The 21,926-nt window shown below is 45.5% G+C and overlaps 1 protein-coding gene across 3 annotated transcripts in view; it reads left to right on the plus strand.

Annotated features, from left to right (window-relative positions):
- AKAP8L (A-kinase anchoring protein 8 like) overlaps positions 1-21,926 on the plus strand; it is a 71,238-nt gene that overhangs the window by 45,259 nt on the left and 4,053 nt on the right. For all 3 annotated transcript variants that reach the window (XM_043506289.1, XM_043506288.1, XM_038378620.2), the window contains exons 4-12: positions 650-1,118; positions 1,619-1,742; positions 1,948-1,994; positions 2,600-2,636; positions 4,275-4,383; positions 5,496-5,637; positions 6,132-6,237; positions 7,708-7,838; positions 9,285-9,380. In XM_043506289.1, the coding sequence (XP_043362224.1) occupies positions 650-1,118; positions 1,619-1,742; positions 1,948-1,994; positions 2,600-2,636; positions 4,275-4,383; positions 5,496-5,637; positions 6,132-6,237; positions 7,708-7,838; positions 9,285-9,380 (1,261 nt within the window). The remainder of the gene's footprint in view (positions 1-649; positions 1,119-1,618; positions 1,743-1,947; positions 1,995-2,599; positions 2,637-4,274; positions 4,384-5,495; positions 5,638-6,131; positions 6,238-7,707; positions 7,839-9,284; positions 9,381-21,926) is intronic.

Below are 21,926 nucleotides of genomic sequence, written 5' to 3' on the forward strand. Positions count from 1 at the left end.
GTGTAGACAAGGCCTAAATTAAGCCTTTCCTTGAAACAATTCAGAATAGAGTATGGGGGAAGAAAAGCAGGACTATTATTTTGTGGCCTAACTAGCTCTGCATTTATTCTTAACTATTTGGATTGTTCAGTCTGACGTAAGCATAGCTAAATAGAGGGTGAATGTATTAAATTTAAATCAGAAAATCTGAATGTCTACACAGTTGAAAATCCACAGCTACCGCTAACTGAGGAACCTTTGCTCAGCTTGGGAACTTTTTTTCTTTTTAAAAAAGATCAGTTTGTGTGACACAGTAATTTTCAGAGAAATTGAAGATTAGTTTGGTGTGCTTCCTGGCAATTTAGGCGTATGTAAATCTGACTAGATATGGCGATGGACTGAGATTGAACTGAATCCCTGCCGCTCCTTGTCATTCTGTTTATGCCCTTCTCCTGATCTTTGCCTTGAGCTGCCCCTTTCTCCCGCTGCTGTATCACACAGGAAAAACTCCCATGTTGAGTGAAACCTCTGAGCCTTTTTTGATATAAATGAGACTGGAACAGTTCTGTTATTTTTGTTTAATCTTTCTACTGCCATTTCTCGGCAGGCTGTAATGTGGTGCCTTGTATGCTACTGACTGGATTCCTTGCTTGCTGTGCAACTCTTGCAGGTATGATACATATGAGTCCTACGACTCAAGGTCTTCACTGAACGACCGTGATCTATACAGATCCGGCTATGATTACAGTGAGGCTGAACATGACACCGAAAATGCCTATGAAGGTTGCTATGACAGCTTCTATGGGAACCACAGGGACCAGTACCAGAACAGAGCACGGGACAACTTTGGCCAGCGGGGTCAGAACTGGGCCAGAGACGGGCGAAATAACAGACCCATGGCATCTTCATATTCCGGGCACATGGGCGGACAGTGGAATGAGCCGCCACAGCCAATGGGAGGGCGGGGCCATGGTCCCCACGGCTCCTCTAGGCTCCCATCCCTCTTCTCCCACAACATTATCCCAGAACTCAGCATGTTCCAGGGAATGCGAGGTTTCTCTGGAAACATGCGCTTTGGAGGAGGCGGCATGAAACAACGAATGAGGAGAAACTGGAAAATGTGGGACGCAGACTTTAAAGTAAGTACCTGTGCAATCCCCTCCCACCCATTTACCTCATATAGAGACTGTTCACTTCCCAACAAACTACACTGTCCAGCTCTGAGTGCAAAGGGCCCTATTCTCTGAGATACCATACTTTAGTTTCCACAGTGTAATTTGTACCTCTGTGCATTATTTGCTTGGCATCTTAGTGTTCTTTCTAAATGGTGTGAAGAGGCCACATTCATTCATAGTGCAGTCTTAGCATCCAAAATGTTTAACCTTGATGCTCTTATTGTAAAGCTAGGAAAGTCAATGTGCTATAGTTTTGTGGTTTAATCTGATATGCTGAAGGGTGGTTGCTGTGAAGGACCGTGCCAAATGTTATCTGTCTTGACTGACATTGCATAACTGAGTTTTCAGGGAAGTTTAGTTCACTATAAAGCCCCTTTAAGGTGGCTTAATGCAGACTTCTTTGCTGCTGGCAGGGGATGGTCTCAGAATGTACATGTGGGGACTGATGATATGTTCCTTTCTAGTCACAGAAAAAGAAAATCAAGAAGGACCCTACTTCTAAGAAGAGAAAACAAACTGACAGCACTGATGAACCTGACAGCAAGGCAGCAAAAACTGATGGCTCTGACAACTCTGACTCTGAGAATGGTAAGAACCTCTCTGGTGACTATCAATGAGTTAGCTCTTAGTCATGTGAAGTTATCAGAGTGCCTTTGTTTCAGGTAGTAATTGGCTCTGACATTTCAATTTCTCTTGAATATTTAATTTGGTGGTAAAGTTGTTAATACCATTCTTTGCTGAGCTACCAAACTATTACTTTTTGTATGGAGACCATTTGTGATGTGCTTTTCAGAGGAAGGGACTGAAGGAGAAGCAGCAGAGAAGGAGGGCTCTAAAGCTGTAAGTGAAACTAACACTTGTCTTTACTGTGAATTACCATAGTGCTTGAGGGAAGTGGATGAGTGGCCAAGTAACTAGTGTTGAGGGCAGAATGTTGTGGTGGCAGCATTAAAACCAAATGAATCTTCCTGCAATGTGTGTGGGAACCACTTCTTACCTTTCAGTGGCAGAGAGCTGGGATTGGTGGGGAGGAGGGGGATTGGATCCTCATGGAAGAAAGCTTGAAGGTTGCAAATCCTTCCTAGATTGCTTATTTTGTATTGCAGTAATACTTGCAGGCCCCAATAGAGATTGATTGGAGCACTGCGCAGGTGCATAGCAAGGCAGGCCCTGCTCCAAAGAGCTGAATATATGTGACTAAAGAATTAATGAAATTGACTGGAAATAGGGGGAGGAAACCTACAAATCAACAGTGTGTAGTACTGTTGCCAAACCGCAGGCTAAATGTGTTCCTCAGACAGCGAATCCTGCTATCTGAAGTCAGGAGGGAGTCTCTTTAGGGAGCAGGATGGTTAAGAGATGTAAAACTAGTATTCACTTTCTGTGTAAGACAAACAAAAGCTATAGCTAGGGATTGCTGATAACCTCTTGAAATTGTATTTTAGGAGGGTGAAGATGAAGAAGGAAAAGATTCTGAGAAAGGTGAGTCTGAATGTACTTCTGTAAAAGCATTCTTGGGAAATGAGCCAAGAACTTTGTCATCAAGGGATGTGCTAAGGCTCTTCAGACCTTACACCTCTGTACATCATAAACCTTCTGCCAATGAAGGACTCTGCTGTGGAGGAAATAGCTCCAAGTAATAGTCTGACTGACTTGGTTCAGGCACTGCATTGCTCCTTTTGTTCCCTGAACTGTAGCTTGTGCACAAAGGTGTACTAAAGGTGGTGGATTATGATGATCTGAGTTAAAACTCTAGTCTTTCATCACTCTAGAGCTTGCACTGGTTTCTGTACCCAGTACATAATCCCTAGTGGATATCTGTCTGTTGGCACACTGCTAGGCCTAGAATAATAGGGGATGTTACTGGTCATGATTGAGGTGCTTTAGGAAACATAGGGAAATCCAGCACAGCATCTGGTGACTGCCAGGCTCCTAGCCAATGCTATAGGTCTCATGTGAGATTTATAGTGTATAATAAATTTATTTGGACATAAGCTTTCATAGGCTATAACCCACTTCACCAGATGCATGGAGTGGAAAGTACAGTAGGCAGGTATATGAACATGAAAAGATGGGAGTTGCCTTACCGAGTGAGGGATCGGTGCTAACGAGGCCAATTCAATTAGGGTGGATGTGGACACATCTACCATGATTGAATTGGCCTCGTTAGCACTAACCCCCCCGCCCCCCACTTGGTAAGGCAACTCCCATCTTTTCATGTGCTGTGTATTTTTATACCTCCCTACTCTATTTTCCACTTCATGCATCTGATGAAATGGGTTATAGCCCACGAAAGCTTATGCCCAAATAAATGTGTTAGTCTCTAAGGTGCCACAAGGACTTTTCATTGTTTTAATTGGTTAGAGTAGAGTCCATGGGATAGTTTGATGTGCCAACACTGTTGTGGCAGTTGGGGAGAGGGTTGCTTAGAGAAGTATGGTGACTTCTCACCAGAGGAAGAACCTGTCTAAATAGAAACCTGATAGCACAGTATCTAACTTGCCATTGCTATCAGTGGAATGTGATGGCAGCAGTATAAAACCATAAGAGAAGCCTTGGCTGGGAAACGAAAGGGGTACTTGGGTACCATTCCAGTATAACAGTGGAAGTTACTTCCCTGTCTTGAAAAAATTGGGATTTTTTTAATAGGAGGCATTCAGTTCTTATTTCACTTTCAACCTTCATCTCGTGTGTGCCATGTGTACAAAAGCCAAAGGGGTGAGAGTGGTTGCCTCTTAAAACTGTCAGATCACATCTAATCTGAAATTGGCCTTCTTTTCCCAGAAAATCAAGGGGCATTGTATCACCATCAGAAATGATGGGTTAGGAAACTGTATCAGAGGTATTCTCTCAACGTCGTGCCCAAGCTCAGCCTTTCTGAAGTCTGGGCCAGAGAGTGATGGGACATCTGTTAATAGACTAGCAATGTTCCTTTAATTGGGCAACAGCAGGAATTGTTAAGGGAGCAGCTCTTTCCAACACTCAACTATAACTTTGTCATCTCTGAGCTACATTGGTCAGTAAAGCTGGCTACTAGACTTGTCTAGGTGAAACCTTTTTAATCAGTTGGTGTCCACTGTTGGTGTCCATAGTGAAACACAACCTGCTTTATACATCTAGGTGCTTTAACAATTCAAGAAGAGATCAGTCAAATCAAGCGCAAATTGCAGGCAGGCAAGAAAACTCAAGAGAGGCAGAAAAAGAGGCATCGGGATCGCATGGTAGAAAGGTACATCTTCCTCTTCCAGCGACACAGTATACATCTTGTCTGAGAGCTCTGGGAGAAATGCTTAATGTTTAGAACATGGGTCTCGGCATCTGGGTTCTGGCTATCCCTGGCTCTACCGTTGACTTGTTTGTAAAACAAGGGTTAGTTACCTGACCTTCTCTGTACCAGTCTCTCCATCTGTAAAATTGACTTAACACCTCATGGGGAGCCGGTAAGGCAAAAGCATTACAAAAGTACAGACAACTGTTAGCTAACTATAAAATGGCAAACTCTAATCAATACCTCCCCCTCTGTGAATTATACTGCTGAGAACACTGTTGGAATATTGTGTCCAGTTCTGGTGTCCACTTTTTAAAAAAAATTGGAAAATTGGGGAGGGTTCAGAGAAATGGCACAAGAATAATTCACAGACTGGAAACCTGCCTAACAATGAGGCTTAGCCTTATCTTTGACAAACTAAATAAGTGAACTGAGAGTCCTCTCTAAGCCCTTAAAAAAGAAAAGGAGTACTTGTGGCACTTAGAGACTAGCAAATTTATTTGAGCATCAGCTTTCGTGAGCTACAGCTCACTTCATCGGATGCATCCGATGTAGCTCACAAAAGCTTATGCTCTAATAAATTTGTTAGTCTCTAAGGTGCCACAAGTACTCCTTTTCTTTTTGCGAATACAAACTAACATGGCTGCTATTCTGAAACCTGCAATTTTAACAGTGAATGTGATTAACCATTGGAGCAACTTACAGGCTGTGAAGGATTCTACATTATGAACAAAATCTTTAAATCAAGACAGACATCCTTCTTAAAATCCTCTCTAGCTGTCCCATAAATTATTGGGCTTGATGTAGAAATTACTGCAATTCTCTGCCCTTGATTATGCATGATGTCAGACTAATTACTGCTAATGGTCCCTTCTGGCCTTAAAATCTGTATTAAAACCTATAGGAGGGATGTGACCGTTCAAACCAGGTATAAGACTTGTGCTCTTTTTTTAATTGTACCCCTAAGTATTAGTAGGGAAATGACTAGTATTTTCAAGCTGATGGGGAGCCTGGAGTGGAACCCTTGGGCTTGGGGTTTAATCTCTCACTTGGTTCTAACTTTCTCTTGGTAGGATTCAGTTCGTTTGTTCACTGTGCAAATATCGGACCTTCTATGAGGATGAGATGAATGCTCATCTGGAAAGCAAATTCCACAAGGAGCACTTCAAATTTGTTGGAACAAAGCTGCCTCAGCAGACAGCTGACTTTCTCCAGGTGAATCATTGGTTAAGTTTCCTATTACTTCGGGCTATACAGTGCACCTCTATTTCATGTTGGTTGTCAGAGACCTAACAAAAAAATACAAACAAAAGAACTTTGATAATTGGATGTGAATGGATAGTTCAAATAGTCAAGCTATGAAAACTTAGATGTGAAACAACTACTACTACAGGTGTGATAAGAGCACAGGACTGGACATCAGGATCTGAGTTCTTATTCCCAACTCTATGCCAACTGCCCTGTGATTTTGAATATGTTACTTGCCCTCTGCACTTTACCATCTGTAAAGCGCAAACAGTCCTTGACTACCTTCAAGAGAACAGTTAGTTAGAGCAGGGTTAAGGGGCTGCAAGGTCTTGAAATGCTCTGAAAGGCACAACTGCAGTGTAGAGTAAGTACAATACATGTTGTGCTTTGCATTTTTGAATTCACATGTAATGGTCAGATGTACAGCTGAAGTTAATATCAAATATTTTTGTACAATACAGGATTACGTTGCTAACAAAACAAAGAAAACAGAAGAACGCCGTAAAGCAATTGAAGATATTAATGCAGTTATCCAACAGATCTATAAAGACCAAGATCTTACCCAAGGTAAGAGCAAGTCTCCCTGCATCTTCATGGGTTTTTTTTTTTTTGGTTTTTTTTTTGGGAAGCTACCTTAATGTGCAACTTCCCTCAGAAAATGGGAAAAACAAAAGCCATTGTGACGTTCCTTGTTTGTTATACTAAATTTTTTAAATGGGCACAGTTCACAAGTAAAGCATGGTTAAAGCTATCCTGAGATCTGAGACTCAAACTAGATTCTTTCCTTGTTTTTGTTACCAGTAAATTATTGTACAACCTAATTGCTGTTGCCAGTCAGTCCCACCGGTGCCATGTAAACTGTAACATGGCAAACAAGACTGATAAACAGGAAGAAATAGAAGTTGCTCTACAGTGCCAACAGGAGTAAAGTATTCTTGTTACTTAAATCATCTGATCCTATTCAGACATGGAATATCTGTTGAGGCACCTTTTCTTGCATAGTAAACTTTGAGTGGAACCATGCTTTTAAAAGCTGCTCATGGAAAACTGAAATATTGATCAGGAACACATTTCTATAGCTGATGATTCTTCATCCTTATTACTTTTTGCAAGATGGGAAGTCTTTTCCCCTATTTATGCTTTAATATTTACTTTGCATGCTATTGTAATTTGTTCTTATTTTGGAGAGCTCTAATTTCACACAAGAATAATCAGCAGATTAATATACAAGAGCCTTATTTCTCATATGTTAGAGTAAAATATAGAAAGTCATATCCTCTTTTTAGGAGAGAGATGGCACTGGGGTGTGTAAACAGCAAGTAACATAGTACAGTGGCACTCAACCTTTCCAGACTACTGTACCCCTTTAGAAGTCTGATTTATCTTGCATACTCCCAAGTTTCACCTCATTTTAAAAACTACTTGCTTACAAAATGAGACATTAAAAAAATGTCACAGGACACTTTCTGAAAAATTGCTTCCTTTCTCATCTTTACCATATCATAAAATAAATCAATTGGAATATAAATATTGAACTTACATGTCAGTGTATAGAGCAGTACAAACAAGTCATTGTATGTACTGACTTTGCTAGTTCTTTTTATAAAACTAGGCAAATATCTAGATGAGTTGATGTACCTCCTGGAAGACCTCTGCGCACCCCTAGGGCTACACATACCCCTGGCTGAGTACCATTGATGTAGGACACAATTGTGTACTACAAGCTAGCTTGGTGATCAGCTAGCTGGAAACATTTTTGTATGCTATAGTCAATGCACTGATGCAGCAGTGACCAGTAGCATTCTACTTTGAGGTGTATAGCCATACTCTGGGCCTCAGGTCTGTTAGACTATGGCTATGCAATGCGCCCCCTTACCCTTATTGGTCAAGACTGAGCATCATGTTGTAGGAAACAACCAGGGGTGCATGAGTATATTAAAGATAAATGAACTCACAGAACAAGCTGCAAAACTCCCTGAAGTGTGGTGTGGCCACCACAGCTCAAGTTAGATGAAAAAAGCTCTTGTCTCTCCTCAGATATTGGCATGGAACACTTTATTAAAAAGGTGGAGGCTGCTCATTGTGCTGCATGTGACCTCTTCATTCCAATGCAGTATGGAATTATCCAGAAGCACCTGAAGTCCCTTGACCACAATCACAATCGCAGAGTAAGCATGCAGCTGGGGGTGTGTGTGTGTGTGTGTGTGTGGCAATGTACGACTATAGCTGGCTGGGCAGATATGGAGATCAGCTTATCCCACATGGTAAATCCAGGTTGCAGGGTTTTGTTTTAATTAATAAAACAAGCTGATGAATGCTAAAAACTGGATATGATTGCATTCATACAGCCTATGAGCTATATGGGGAAAATGGAACCTAAAACCAGGACTAGCCTTATTAAAGCTTTCTGCAGTGGTGATCTCTATATGGTAACAGCTCAGAGTTGTGATACTGCAATGTGGTGGTCTATTATTGTAGAACACTGATCTTCACTCTTGTAAGAAGTCAGCAGAAAAGTAATCTCTTCATATTGTGAGGAACAGTGGTGTAACATGCTAGCAGGATCCCATATCTTCTACAATCCATTGGCTGTAGAATCGATCCTCTGATGATCTGATTCTTCTGGTTTTAAAGAGAACCTCGCATGTATAAATAGCCTTCCTAAATCTGTAAACAGCAGATGTCTCTGAATTGTCCCATACATCTAAAGAAGGTGTTGATTCTGAAGCCCAGTGACTATTTAAATATTAGCACTAAAGCACGTTAGCAATGAAATGGCTACCAATTAATGCAGTGCCAGATACTAAGGGTGCAATGGGGTAGCTGAGTGCCTGGGAAGCCACTGGCAGCAGCAGACTTGTTCAGGTGCTCCATATCCCTCCACTACGTACGTTTTTTTTTTCAGAATGCTCATGTTACATCTACCCCTGCCCGCAAGAGGATTGAAAGAGATTCTCTCCCCAAGGCCAAAAAAAAGCCAAATTTGGCATCCAGGGGAAGATGGGATGTAAAGTCACGCATGCCTATTACTTCTAAAGCTGTGCATTGTCAATACAAATTCCGGAGCCCGCTGAAAACTAAATTTGGTGGGGTGGTAGATGATGGCAGATATGAAACTTGATTGTGTCAAACACATCTAGAGTCATTCAGCATGTCTGCAATAACTGATAAACATGTGGCTAGAACAGCGGTTCTCAAACTTCAGCAATCCGAGGACCCCATTTTGATTTTAAAATATTTTGCGGGAACCCCTCCCAAGCCAGCTTCTAATTTTCCCTACGGGTGCTCAACCCCCACTCAGCCCAAGGCCCTAACCCCACCCCACCTCTTTCCGCTCCCTCCCCCCGAGTGCACCCCATCCCTGCTCCTCCCCCTCCCTCCCAGCACCTCCTGCACACAGTTGAACAGCTAGTCCATGGTGTGCAGGAGGTACTGGGAGGGAATGGGAGGAGTGGATCAGCGGGGCCAGTGGCCCTGGACATAACTCGCGGACCCCTGGAGTACCCTCGCAGACCCCAGTTTGAGAACCGCTGGGCTAGAAGCAACTACTGAAATGTTACATGACTTGGTTCAAAACATAACTCTCGTTCTTTAAATATTCCTGTTCTTTTTAGGCCATGATGGAGCAGTCCAAGAAATCATCTTTAGTAGTTGCGAGAAGTATTCTCAATAACAAACTAATCAGCAAGAAATTGGAGCGGTATTTGAAGGTAAATACCTGCAAAGCAGCTTTGAGTTGGATTGAGCAAAGAGTCACACAGCTTCTGCACTGCAGAATTTTCTTACTAGCTGCTTTTTGCTGACTACATTTCTTGCTAGCTAATTCTCGGGCTGAAGTTCCAAAGTACCGTCCCAATACAATGTCAGATCCCTAAGGGTTGACTGAGTGGTGCTCAAGGACTTTCATAGAATGTATAACTAGCTTCCTTATCTCTACGGTCCTTTAATGTTGCTCCTAATTCCTGAATGAACAGGGGTAGGCTCTTCCTTTTTAAGATTTTCAGTTTCATCATCATCATGTTCCTATTATGCCTGTTACATTTTGGGCAATGATGAAGCTCCTCCACTCCTGTCTGTTTCTGGAAAGTCTTTCAATGGTTTCCCAGCTGTGTCCCAGGTTTTTCAAGTCGGCTTCCACAGCTCTTCGCCATGTTGTTTTTGGGCAGCCTTGTTTTCACTTGCTTCAGGTGTCCATCTTATTGCTACTCTGGTAATGGAATCAGTTTCTATCCGAAGCACATGGCCGATCCATCTCCGACGCCTCCTGGCAATGATGGTGCTCAGATCTTCTTGGCTGCACTGTGTCAATAGATCTTGGTGGAGATTGTTCTAGGCCAAAAGATGCAGAGGATTTTTCTGAGGCAGGTTGTATGGAATGAAGACCGTTTGGGCATGTCATACTTTCTCATTCCCCAGCATTTTGCACTATAAAGTAGTGTTGAAAGTACACAGCTCTGATAAATTTTGAGTTTGGTTTTGGTGTTGTATTTTGACTTCCAGAGTGTATTTAAGCTCCTGAAGGTGTTCCTGGCTTTATTGATTTTGTTCCAGATGTCCTGGCTGATGGTGCTGTCCAAGTATGTGAATGTTTCTATATGGGTGAGAACATAATCCTCTATCCGTACTGGTGATGGTGAGGCAATATTAAAGGTCATGCTGTCTGTCTTATTGCAGTTGATTTTCAGTCCAATTAGCTGGCTGAATGCGTTGAGTCGAGTTGTTTTTTCTTGTATATATGTTGAGTATGTGATAGGAGAGCGGCATCATCTGTGAAGTCCAGGTCTTCAAGGAATGAGAATAGTGTCCATTTTCAGTTTAATGGAATAGAATTTAGGCAGTTTTATAGTCAGGGTCACTAGCAAAAATGTAGCATTGTTAGCCTATTACTGTTGGTATTAGTATCAGTTTGAGTTCTCAAGATAGTATATACTTTCCAGAGCTCCTCATTTGATTTCCCTTGGTGCTGTAAGCAGTTGGCTAGTGTTGAAATGGATTTCTGGGTAAGAAGCTCAAGTTCAAGCTAGATGTTTGATGTGTACTCTCTCCCATAGATCAGACTACCTTTGTGAGTTAAGACGGGGGTGGGGCGGTTGAAGTAAGAAGCAGTGCTTACGAGCAGCAGGCCTGTTCTCCTTTCAGAAGAGTGATATTGAATATTATTAAGATAAACAACTTAACCACCTTCTTCGTGTGCTCTCCTTGTGGGTGCTCCGCTTCAGGTGTCAGTGCATTCCAGCGCCATTGATCGGTAGCAGTGCCTGGTTGGGACGTGCATGCACATCTAGGGCGCACCCAGCCTGACCCCTACAGTTCCTTCTCGACCATCCTCAGCCAGAGACGGAGCTCTCCAGCAGAATCAAAGAAATCCTAGAAAAGAAGTTATATTATTTAGTTAAAACTCAGTTAGTAGTAATTAGTCAGTTAAATTAGTGTTAAGTTTCAGTTACTCCTTCAGCTCATTCCTCAAAAAAATAAAAAAAATTTCCCTCCCGTTTTTCCCATCCTGAGTTACTTCTATGAGGGACGTCAAAAATATGCCTGGATCCCCAAGTTTATAGAGATGTGCTTCATGCAAGGACGCAATGCTTATTTCAGATGGGCACTCACAATGCGTCTGCTGTTTAGGTGAGTCGCACATACCACAAAAGTGCGCTTACTTCAGCAACCTTAAAGCTTGAGCGAGGAGAGACCCAACTTAAAGGTATCTCCAACTTAAACTCATCTTAATGGAGAAATCCCTAATGTTCACCTCAGATCCTGGACAACCCTCAACAAGGGATTCTCCAGGTACATCCTCGGTGGACAGAGCAAGTGCCAATTCCTCTAAGAAATCAAGGAAAAGGGCCACATCCTCCCCAAGCAAAGAACTGTTAAAAAAGCAATGGTTTGCAGGGAGATTTCTACCCTCAGTGCCAGCCTCGGGCAGAGTGGGCACCTCCGATGCACCGGACACCTCCCCCACACCGGGACCTCTGCCGGCTGGGGAAAGGAGTCAAGTGGTAGGTACAAAATAGCATCCTCCTCCACAGCACCGACTACTCCTACAAAGGACACGGTGCCACAGCCTTCACCATTGGTGATGCCCACACCGACTTCATCAGAACTGTTCAGAGATATCAAGGACAACACCACCAGCACTGACTAAGGCCACGCAGAAACCATCTGTACCAACCAAACTACTATCTAAAGTGTTGGCACAGAAAGATACAGCACCCTAAACAATGGCACTGTATCCTCTTACACATAAGGTGGACATGGAAGTAATCTCTACTCCCACATCACCTCTGTTTGGCACCAACAACACAGGACCAACCAGATTTCCTTACTGCTTCACCATTTTCCAGCGAAGATGAGGAGGATCTATTTAGAAAAGCTGGACGTGCACAAGTCCATGGGGCCGGACGAATTGCATCCGAGAGTGCTGAGGGAATTGGCGGCTGTGATTGCAGAGCCCTTGGCCATTATCTTTGAAAACTCGTGGCGAACGGGGGAAGTCCCGGATGACTGGAAAAAGGCTAATGTAGTGCCCATCTTTAAAAAAGGGAAGAAGGAGGATCCTGGGAACTACAGGCCGGTCAGCCTCACCTCAGTCCCTGGAAAAATCATGGAGCAGGTCCTCAAAGAATCAATCCTGAAGCACTTAGAGGAGAGGAAAGTGATCAGGAACAGTCAGCATGGATTCACCAAGGGAAGGTCATGCCTGACTAATCTAATCGCCTTTTATGATGAGATTACTGGTTCTGTGGATGAAGGGAAAGCAGTGGATGTATTGTTTCTTGACTTTAGCAAAGCTTTTGACACGGTCTCCCACAGCATTCTTGTCAGCAAGTTAAGGAAGTATGGGCTGGATGAATGCACTATAAGGTGGGTAGAAAGCTGGCTAGATTGTCGGGCTCAACGGGTAGTGATCAATGGCTCCATGTCTAGTTGGCAGCCGGTGTCAAGTGGAGTGCCCCAGGGGTCGGTCCTGGGGCCCGTTTTGTTCAATATCTTCATAAATGATCTGGAGGATGGTGTGGATTGCACTCTCAGCAAATTTGCAGATGATACTAAACTGGGAGGAGTGGTAGATACGCTGGAGGGGAGGGATAGGATACAGAAGGACCTAGACAAATTGGAGGATTGGGCCAAAAGAAATCTAATGAGGTTCAATAAGGATAAATGCAGGGTCCTGCACTTAGGATGGAAGAATCCAATGCACCGCTACAGACTAGGGACCGAATGGCTCGGCAGCAGTTCTGCGGAAAAGGACCTAGGGGTGACAGTGGACGAGAAGCTGGATATGAGTCAGCAGTGTGCCCTTGTTGCCAAGAAGGCCAATGGCATTTTGGGTTGTATAAGTAGGGGCATAGCGAGCAGATCGAGGGACGTGATCGTTCCCCTCTATTCGACACTGGTGAGGCCTCATCTGGAGTACTGTGTCCAGTTTTGGGCCCCACACTACAGGAAGGATGTGGATAAATTGGAAAGAGTACAACGAAGGGCAACGAAAATGATTAGGGGTCTAGAGCACATGACTTATGAGGAGAGGCTGAGGGAGCTGGGATTGTTTAGTCTGCAGAAGAGAAGAATGAGGGGGGATTTGATAGCTGCTTTCAACTACCTGAAAGGGGGTTTCAAAGAGGATGGCTCTAGACTGTTCTCAATGGTAGCAGATGACAGAACGAGGAGTAATGGTCTCAAGTTGCAATGGGGGAGGTTTAGATTGGATATTAGGAAAAACTTTTTCACTAAGAGGGTGGTGAAACACTGGAATGCGTTACCTAGGGAGGTGGTAGAATCTCCTTCCTTAGAGGTTTTTAAGGTCAGGCTTGACAAAGCCCTGGCTGGGATGATTTAACTGGGACTTGGTCCTGCTTTGAGCAGGGGGTTGGACTAGATGACCTTCTGGGGTCCCTTCCAACCCTGATATTCTATGATTCTATGATTCTATGATCTTGAGGAGGAAGTTTTCTCATCAGGACACTCCTCACCATCAGGCACCAGATACCAATGTCCCACACAAGAACCAGAGAGCAGCTTACCAGGGATATGCATCCTTGGCTCACCAATTCCTGGATGTGCCCTCCCATGCCATTCCCTATACAATGGCCACAATGGTATCCACGGGGAGCCTACAAGTCTCATTTCTCCAAACCTCCCGCTCCTCAGAGGAGATATGTACGCTCAACAACAGCATCATTACCAGAACCTTCAGAGGCACCGGAGGAGACTGGAGACGACAGAGGGGAATCCACAGAACAAGATACCTCACTTGCTCACAATTCATCATCCTCTCCGGATGATTGGTGATGCCTCCACCTTCCACTGCTGCAGGTGACTTTAAACGTTTTTTCAAAAATTGTTCAGGTGAATAGCACACTGGCAGAATATTCTGCTGGAGGAGGTAATGGAGACCCATTAACAATCATACACACCTCTTCTGTGGCAAAGATAGCTCTGCCAATATATGATGCCTTGATGGAAACTGTGTGGCAAGCACCCACCACTATTCTTCCAAACTGCAGACAAAGTATTATTTACCTAATAAAGGCATGGGCTTTCTTTTTTCACACCCACAGCCCAACTCCTTAGAGGTGGATGCAGCCAGCCAGGAGTAAACCACTCCAATCCCAATCCACACCCCAGAACAAGGATTGGAAGAGATTAGGTCTATTTGGGCGGAAAGTCTATTCTTCAGCAATTCTGCGTGGCCAACTACACAATGTTGCTAGCGAAATACGACCATGATAATTAAGTTAAACTGAATGAGTTCCTCGATGAAATCTCTGCGGACAAGAGGAAACCATTCCAAGCGATCGTTAATAAGGGACAGTTCATAGCCAGAACAGCGATCCAAACATCCCTTGACACGTATAGCAATAGTAATGCGCAGAGCATTGTGGCTACGTTCTTCACGTATCCTGCAAGAACTCCAGACTAAGATAGAAGACCTTCCCTTTGATCAGGGTCAAGCTGTTCTCCGCCATGAAGTCCTACATTCCGTGAAGGACACACGAGTGATATTGAGAATCCTCGGCGTTTACATGCCCCCAAACAGCCAGAGGAGATGCCAACCGTACTCCCGCAACAGAGACCAGACATGGCAACAACAGAGGCCACATGACAACCAGAGACAAAGATGTCGGCTGCAAAGACATTGTCCTTCCCAGTCTGTCTGCGGCATCCCAAGCACTACCATCCAAGATGCTATTTTGAAATGTTGGTCAAGAGTCTGACAGACCTCCCCCCAACAACTAACGCCAGTGCTACCAAAACCCCAGACCTTTGAATCATAGAATCATAGAATCATAGAATATCAGGGTTGGAAGGGACCCCAGAAGGTCATCTAGTCCAACCCCCTGCTCAAAGCAGGACCAAGTCCCAGTTAAATCATCCCAGCCAGGGCTTTGTCAAGCCTGACCTTAAAAACCTCTAAGGAAGGAGATTCTACCACCTCCCTAGGTAACGCATTCCAGTGTTTCACCACCCTCTTAGTGAAAAAGTTTTTCCTAATATCCAATCTAAACCTCCCCCATTGCAACTTGAGACCATTACTCCTCGTTCTGTCATCTGCTACCATTGAGAACAGTCTAGAGCCATCCTCTTTGAAACCCCCTTTCAGGTAGTTGAAAGCAGCTATCAAATCCCCCCTCATTCTTCTCTTCTGCAGACTAAACAATCCCAGCTCCCTCAGCCTCTCCTCATAAGTCATGTGCTCTAGACCCCTAATCATTTTCGTTGCCCTTCGTTGTACTCTTTCCAATTTATCCACATCCTTCCTGTAGTGTGGGGCCCAAAACTGGACACAGTACTCCAGATGAGGCCTCACCAGTGTCGAATAGAGGGGAACGATCACGTCCCTCGATCTGCTCGCTATGCCCCTACTTATACAACCCAAAATGCCATTGGCCTTCTTGGCAACAAGGGCACACTGCTGACTCATATCCAGCTTCTCGTCCACTGTCACCCCTAGGTCCTTTTCCGCAGAACTGCTGCCGAGCCATTCGGTCCCTAGTCTGTAGCGGTGCATTGGATTCTTCCATCCTAAGTGCAGGACCCTGCATTTATCCTTATTGAACCTCATTAGATTTCTTTTGGCCCAATCCTCCAATTTGTCTAGGTCCTTCTGTATCCTATCCCTCCCCTCCAGCGTATCTACCACTCCTCCCAGTTTAGTATCATCCGCAAATTTGCTGAGAGTGCAATCCACACCATCCTCCAGATCATTTATGAAGATATTGAACAAAACGGGCCCCAGGACCGACCCCTGGGGCACTCCACTTGACACCGGCTGCCAACTAGACATGGAGCCATTGATCACTACCCGTTGAGCCCGACAATCTAGCCAGCTTTCTACCCACCTTATAGTGCATTCATCCAGCCCATACTTCCTTAACTTGCTGACAAGAATGCTGTGGGAGACCGTGTCAAAAGCTTTGCTAAAGTCAAGAAACAATACATCCACTGCTTTCCCTTCATCCACAGAACCAGTAATCTCATCATAAAAGGCGATTAGATTAGTCAGGCATGACCTTCCCTTGGTGAATCCATGCTGACTGTTCCTGATCACTTTCCTCTCCTCTAAGTGCTTCAGGATTGATTCTTTGAGGACCTGCTCCATGATTTTTCCAGGGACTGAGGTTAGGCTGACCGGCCTGTAGTTCCCAGGATCCTCCTTCTTCCCTTTTTTAAAGATGGGCACTACATTAGCCTTTTTCCAGTCATCCGGGACTTCCCCCGTTCGCCACGAGTTTTCAAAGATAATGGCCAAGGGCTCTGCAATCACAGCCGCCAATTCCTTCAGCACTCTCGGATGCAATTCGTCCGGCCCCATGGACTTGTGCACGTCCAGCTTTTCTAAATAGTCCCTAACCACCTCTATCTCTACAGAGGGCTGGTCATCTCTTCCCCATTTTGTGTTGCCCAGCACAGCAGTCTGGGAGCTGACCTTGTTAGTGAAAACAGAGGCAAAAAAAGCATTGAGTACATTAGCTTTTTCCACATCCTCTGTCACTAGCTTGCCTCCCTCATTCAGTAAGGGGCCCACACTTTCCTTGGCTTTCTTCTTGTTGCCAACATACCTGAAGAAACCCTTCTTGTTACTCTTGACATCTCTTGCTAGCTGCAGCTCCAGGTGCGATTTGGCCCTCCTGATATCTTTCCTACATGCCCGAGCAATATTTTTATACTCTTCCCTGGTCATATGTCCAAGCTTCCACTTCTTGTAAGCTTCTTTTTTATGTTTAAGATCCGCTAGGATTTCACCATTAAGCCAAGCTGGTCGCCTGCCATATTTACTATTCTTTCGACTCATCGGGATGGTTTGTCCCTGTAGCCTCAACAGGGATTCCTTGAAATACAGCCAGCTCTCCTGGACTCCCTTCCCTTTCATGTTAGTCCCCCAGGGGATCCTGGCCATCTGTTCCCTGAGGGAGTCAAAGTCTGCTTTCCTGAAGTCCAGGGTCCGTATCCTGCTGCTTACCGTTCTTCCCTGCGTCAGGATCCTGAACTCAACCAACTCATGGTCACTGCCTCCCAGATTCCCATCCACTTTTGCTTCCCCCACTAATTCTACCCGGTTTGTGAGCAGCAGGTCAAGAAAAGCGCTCCCCCTAGTTGGCTCCCCTAGCACTTGCACCAGGAAATTGTCCCCTACGCTTTCCAAAAACTTCCTGGATTGTCTATGCACCGCTGTATTGCTCTCCCAGCAGATATCAGGAAAATTAAAGTCACCCATGAGAATCAGGGCATGCGATCTAGTAGCTTCCGTGAGTTGCCGGAAGAAAGCCTCATCCACCTCATCCCCCTGGTCCGGTGGTCTATAGCAGACTCCCACCATGACATCACTCTTGTTGCACACACTTCTAAACTTAATCCAGAGACACTCAGGTTTTTCCACAGTTTCGTACCGGAGCTCTGAGCAGTCATACTGCTCCCTTACATACAGTGCTACTCCCCCACCTTTTCTGCCCTGCCTGTCCTTCCTGAACAGTTTATAACCATCCATGACTGTACTCCAGTCATGTGAGTTATCCCACCAAGTCTCTGTTATTCCAATCACGTCATAATTCCTTGACATCACCAGGACCTCCAGTTCTCCCTGCTTGTTTCCAAGGCTTTGTGCATTTGTATATAAGCACTTGAGATAACCTGTTGATCGCCCCTCATTCCCAGTATGAGGCAGGAGCCCTCCCCTCACAGACCTTCCTGCCTGTGCTTCCTCCCGGTATCCCGCTTTCCCACTTACCTCAGGGCTTTGGTCTCCTTCCCCCGGTGAACCTAGTTTAAAGCCCTCCTCACTAGGTTAGCCAGCCTGCTGGCAAAGATGTTCTTCCCTCTCTTCGTAAGATGGAGCCCGTCTCTGCCCAGCACTCCTCCTTCATGGAACACCATCCCATGGTCAAAGAATCCAAAGCCTTCTCTCCGACACCACCTGCGTAGCCATTCGTTGACCTCCACGATTCGACGGTCCCTACCCAGGCCTTTTCCTTCCACGGGGAGGATGGACGAGAACACCACTTGCGCCTCCAACTCCTTTATCCTTCTTCCCAGAGCCACATAGTCCGCAGTGATCCGCTCAAGGTCATTCTTGGCAGTATCATTGGTGCCCACGTGGAGAAGCAGGAAGGGGTAGCGATCCGAGGGCTTGATGAGTCTCGGCAGTCTCTCCGTCACATCACGAATCTTAGCCCCTGGCAAGCAGCAGACTTCTCGGTTTTCCCGGTCAGGGCGGCAGATAGATGACTCAGTCCCCCGGAGGAGAGAGTCCCCGACCACCACCACCCGCCTTCTCCTCTTGGGAGTGGTGGTCGTGGAACCTCCAACCTCAGGACATCGCATCTCATGCCTCCCAACCAGCGGAGTCTCCTTCCGCTTTCTCCCCCCAGACATATCATCTGGTCCACTCTCTGCATTGGTACCTGTGGAGAGAACATGAAAGCGGTTAGTTACCTGTGTCTGTGTTACTGGAACCCGGACATTCCGCTTACCTCTTCTGGAGGTCACATGTTGCCAAGCTTCTTCACTGGCCTCTTGGCTCCTCTGTGCAACCTGCTCTACATCTTTAGAGCTTTGTGCCCCTAGAAGGCTATCCTGAGTTTGGTCCAGAAAATCCTCAGTCTCTCGTATACAACGCAGGGTCGTTACCTGTTGCTCCAGACCTTCAATCTTCTCTTCCAATATGGAGACCAGCTTGCACTTTGTACAGACAAAGTCGCTTCTGTCCTGTGGAAGAAAGACAAACATGGCACATCCAGTGCAGGTCACAACAGCTGAATTCCCCCCTTCCATATCACCTACCTACTACGGAGCTTCCTCAGAGACGTTGGCAAGATGTAAGCCTCACTGGGCTCACTCCAGGCGAACTCCCAGGCAAACTCCTGCTGTGAGCTGCTCTGCTGTCCCCGCTGCTCAGCTGGTTCGCGAGGCTCCGGCTATTTTTAAACAGCCAGGCTTCCCTGACGCAAACACACAGACACCCTAATGCCCGCCCCCTGCAGGCTAGCAGCCAATCAGACACTCACTCAGGCTCCCTCCCAGCAAACACACGCTCGGATACTTCCTCAGCAAGCAAACACACACACTCGGATACTTACCAGTCCCAGGCAAACTCCTGCTGTGAGCTGCTCTGCTGTCCCCGCTGCTCCGCTGCTCCGCTGCCGCTCAGCTGGTTCGCGAGGCTCCGGCTATTTTTAAACAGCCAGGCTTCCCTGACGCAAACACACAGACACCCTAATGCCCGCCCCCTGCAGGCTAGCAGCCAATCAGACACTCACTCAGGCTCCCTCCCAGCAAACACACGCTCGGATACTTCCTCAGCAAGCAAACACACACACTCGGATACTTACCAGTCCCAGGCAAACTCCTGCTGTGAGCTGCTCTGCTGTCCCCGCTGCTCCGCTGCCGCTCAGCTGGTTCGCGAGGCTCCGGCTATTTTTAAACAGCCAGGCTTCCCTGACGCAAACACACAGACACCCTAATGCCCGCCCCCTGCAGGCTAGCAGCCAATCAGACACTCACTCAGGCTCCCTCCCAGCAAACACACGCTCGGATACTTCCTCAGCAAGCAAACACACACACTCGGATACTTACCAGTCCCAGGCAAACTCCTGCTGTGAGCTGCTCTGCTGTCCCCGCTGCTCCGCTGGTTCGCTGCCGCTCAGCTGGTTCGCGAGGCTCCGGCTATTTTTAAATTTGGTCATCGGCTACGACCATTCTATCATATGTGGGCCTCCATCACCACAGACTCCTGGGTATTAGGGATCATTCAAACAGGTTATGCCATCCCTTTTATCTCCATTCCATCTACCCATCCCCCTTCCCGGTCCCCATCCCTCTTCAGGGACCTTTCTCACAAGCACCTTCTATGATAAGAAATAAAGCATCTACTACAACTCGGTGCCATGGAACAAGTTCCAAAATAATACAGGGGAAAGGGATTTTATTCCCACTATTTCCTGACTCAAAAGAAAAATGGTGGATGGAGACCCATATTAGATCTCAGAAAATTCAGCAAGTTTGTCTGTACCCACAGATTCAGAATGGTCACATGAACTCAATTATCCCAGTGATGGAAAAGGGGGACTGGTTCTCAGCCCTCAACCTACAAGATGCATATTTTCATATCCCCATCCATCCCACGCACAGAAGGTTTCTACAATTCACAGTAGGGAAAGACTACTTTCAATACAGAGTGCTACCTTTCAGAGTTTCAACAACTGCGAGAGTTTTTACCAAAACCCTAGCAGTAGTTGCGTCGCATTTGCGCCAACAGGGAATATTGATCTTCCCAAACCTAGACGACTGCCTACTGAAATGACCTATTCAAGCAGAAACAGTAAATATTACCCAAAGGACTATAACCCTCTTTCACACCCTAGGGTTGCAAATAAGCTAACTGAAATCTACTCTAAACCCAGTACAACAATTGGACTTCATTGGAGCGCACCTGGAGTCCACAGAGGCCAAGGCATCATTTCCAATTACCAGATTTGCAGCACTGACTGCTCTTGTATCAGTGGTCACAAATAGCTGAGAGATATCAGTACATACTTGCCTTCAACTACTGAGACATATGGCGGCCACCACCTTCATAGTAAAACATGCTTGAGTATACATGTGCTCTACAGGGATGTCTGAACTCGGTATACATACCACTAAAGCACAGACAGTTTTAGGATTTGTACAAACACCAAAAGTCCAACACTCATTACAGTGGTGAACAAATCCAAGAAATGTGTGTGCGGGGATCCCATTCCAGCCAAATCCACCATCCATACGGATCACAACAGATGCCTCACTGATCAGCTGGGGCACCCATCTAAACCAAACATACAATCCAAGGGAAGTGGTCTCCCATGGAGACACATTTACACATCAGCCTGCTCGAATTACACACATTCACAATGCGTGTAACCATTTCCTCCCAAAAATCCAGAACAAAACAATAAGAGTCATGATGGACAACACTGCATAAACCAATAGTGGGAGCTTGATCTCACTCCCTAGGCACAAAAGCCATAATACTATGGACCAGTTCCATAAACACATCACCATTACAGCATCATGTCTCCCAGGTTGGCAGAACACAATGGCAGACACATTAAGCAGACAGTTTTCCCCAAGAACACGAATGGGAACTGAACGACAACATCATACAACACATTCCACATGTGGGGGTTCCCATGCATGGACTTATTTGCAGCAGCATAAAATATCAAATGCCCAAGGTTCTGCTCACGAGCAGGACTGGGAACACAATCCCTAGGGGATGCCTTCCTCATCAGATGGAACAAACCTCTCCTGTACACATTCACATCATTACCTTTAATTTCCAGAGTAATATACAAGATACGAACCAGTGAAGCCAAGGTCATGCTTATAGCCCCAGTGTGGCCCAGACAGACATGGTTCCCATACCTGATCTGCATGGTGATCTGCACACCATACATGCTCCTGCTGTGATGGGATCTCCTCTCACAAGACGAAGGTCAGATCCTCCCTCCGAACCTGAAGAAACTTGACCTGAAGGCATGGCTCCAACACGAAGAATTAACCTGCTCAGAACAGGTTAAACAGGTTTTACTCAACAGCAGAAAGACATCCACTCGTTCAACTTACTTACAGAAATGGAAGAGGTTCTCCATGTGGTGCCAAAACAAATGCATTACTGCACTTACAGCACCACTTCATTTGTTCTTGGAGTACATATTGGAACTAAAGCAATCAGGACTCTCCACAAGTACGGTTAAAATACATCTAGCAGCCATAACTGC

This window comes from Dermochelys coriacea, chromosome 20 (genome assembly GCF_009764565.3).
Source record: "Dermochelys coriacea isolate rDerCor1 chromosome 20, rDerCor1.pri.v4, whole genome shotgun sequence".
Taxonomy (NCBI): domain Eukaryota; kingdom Metazoa; phylum Chordata; order Testudines; family Dermochelyidae; genus Dermochelys; species Dermochelys coriacea.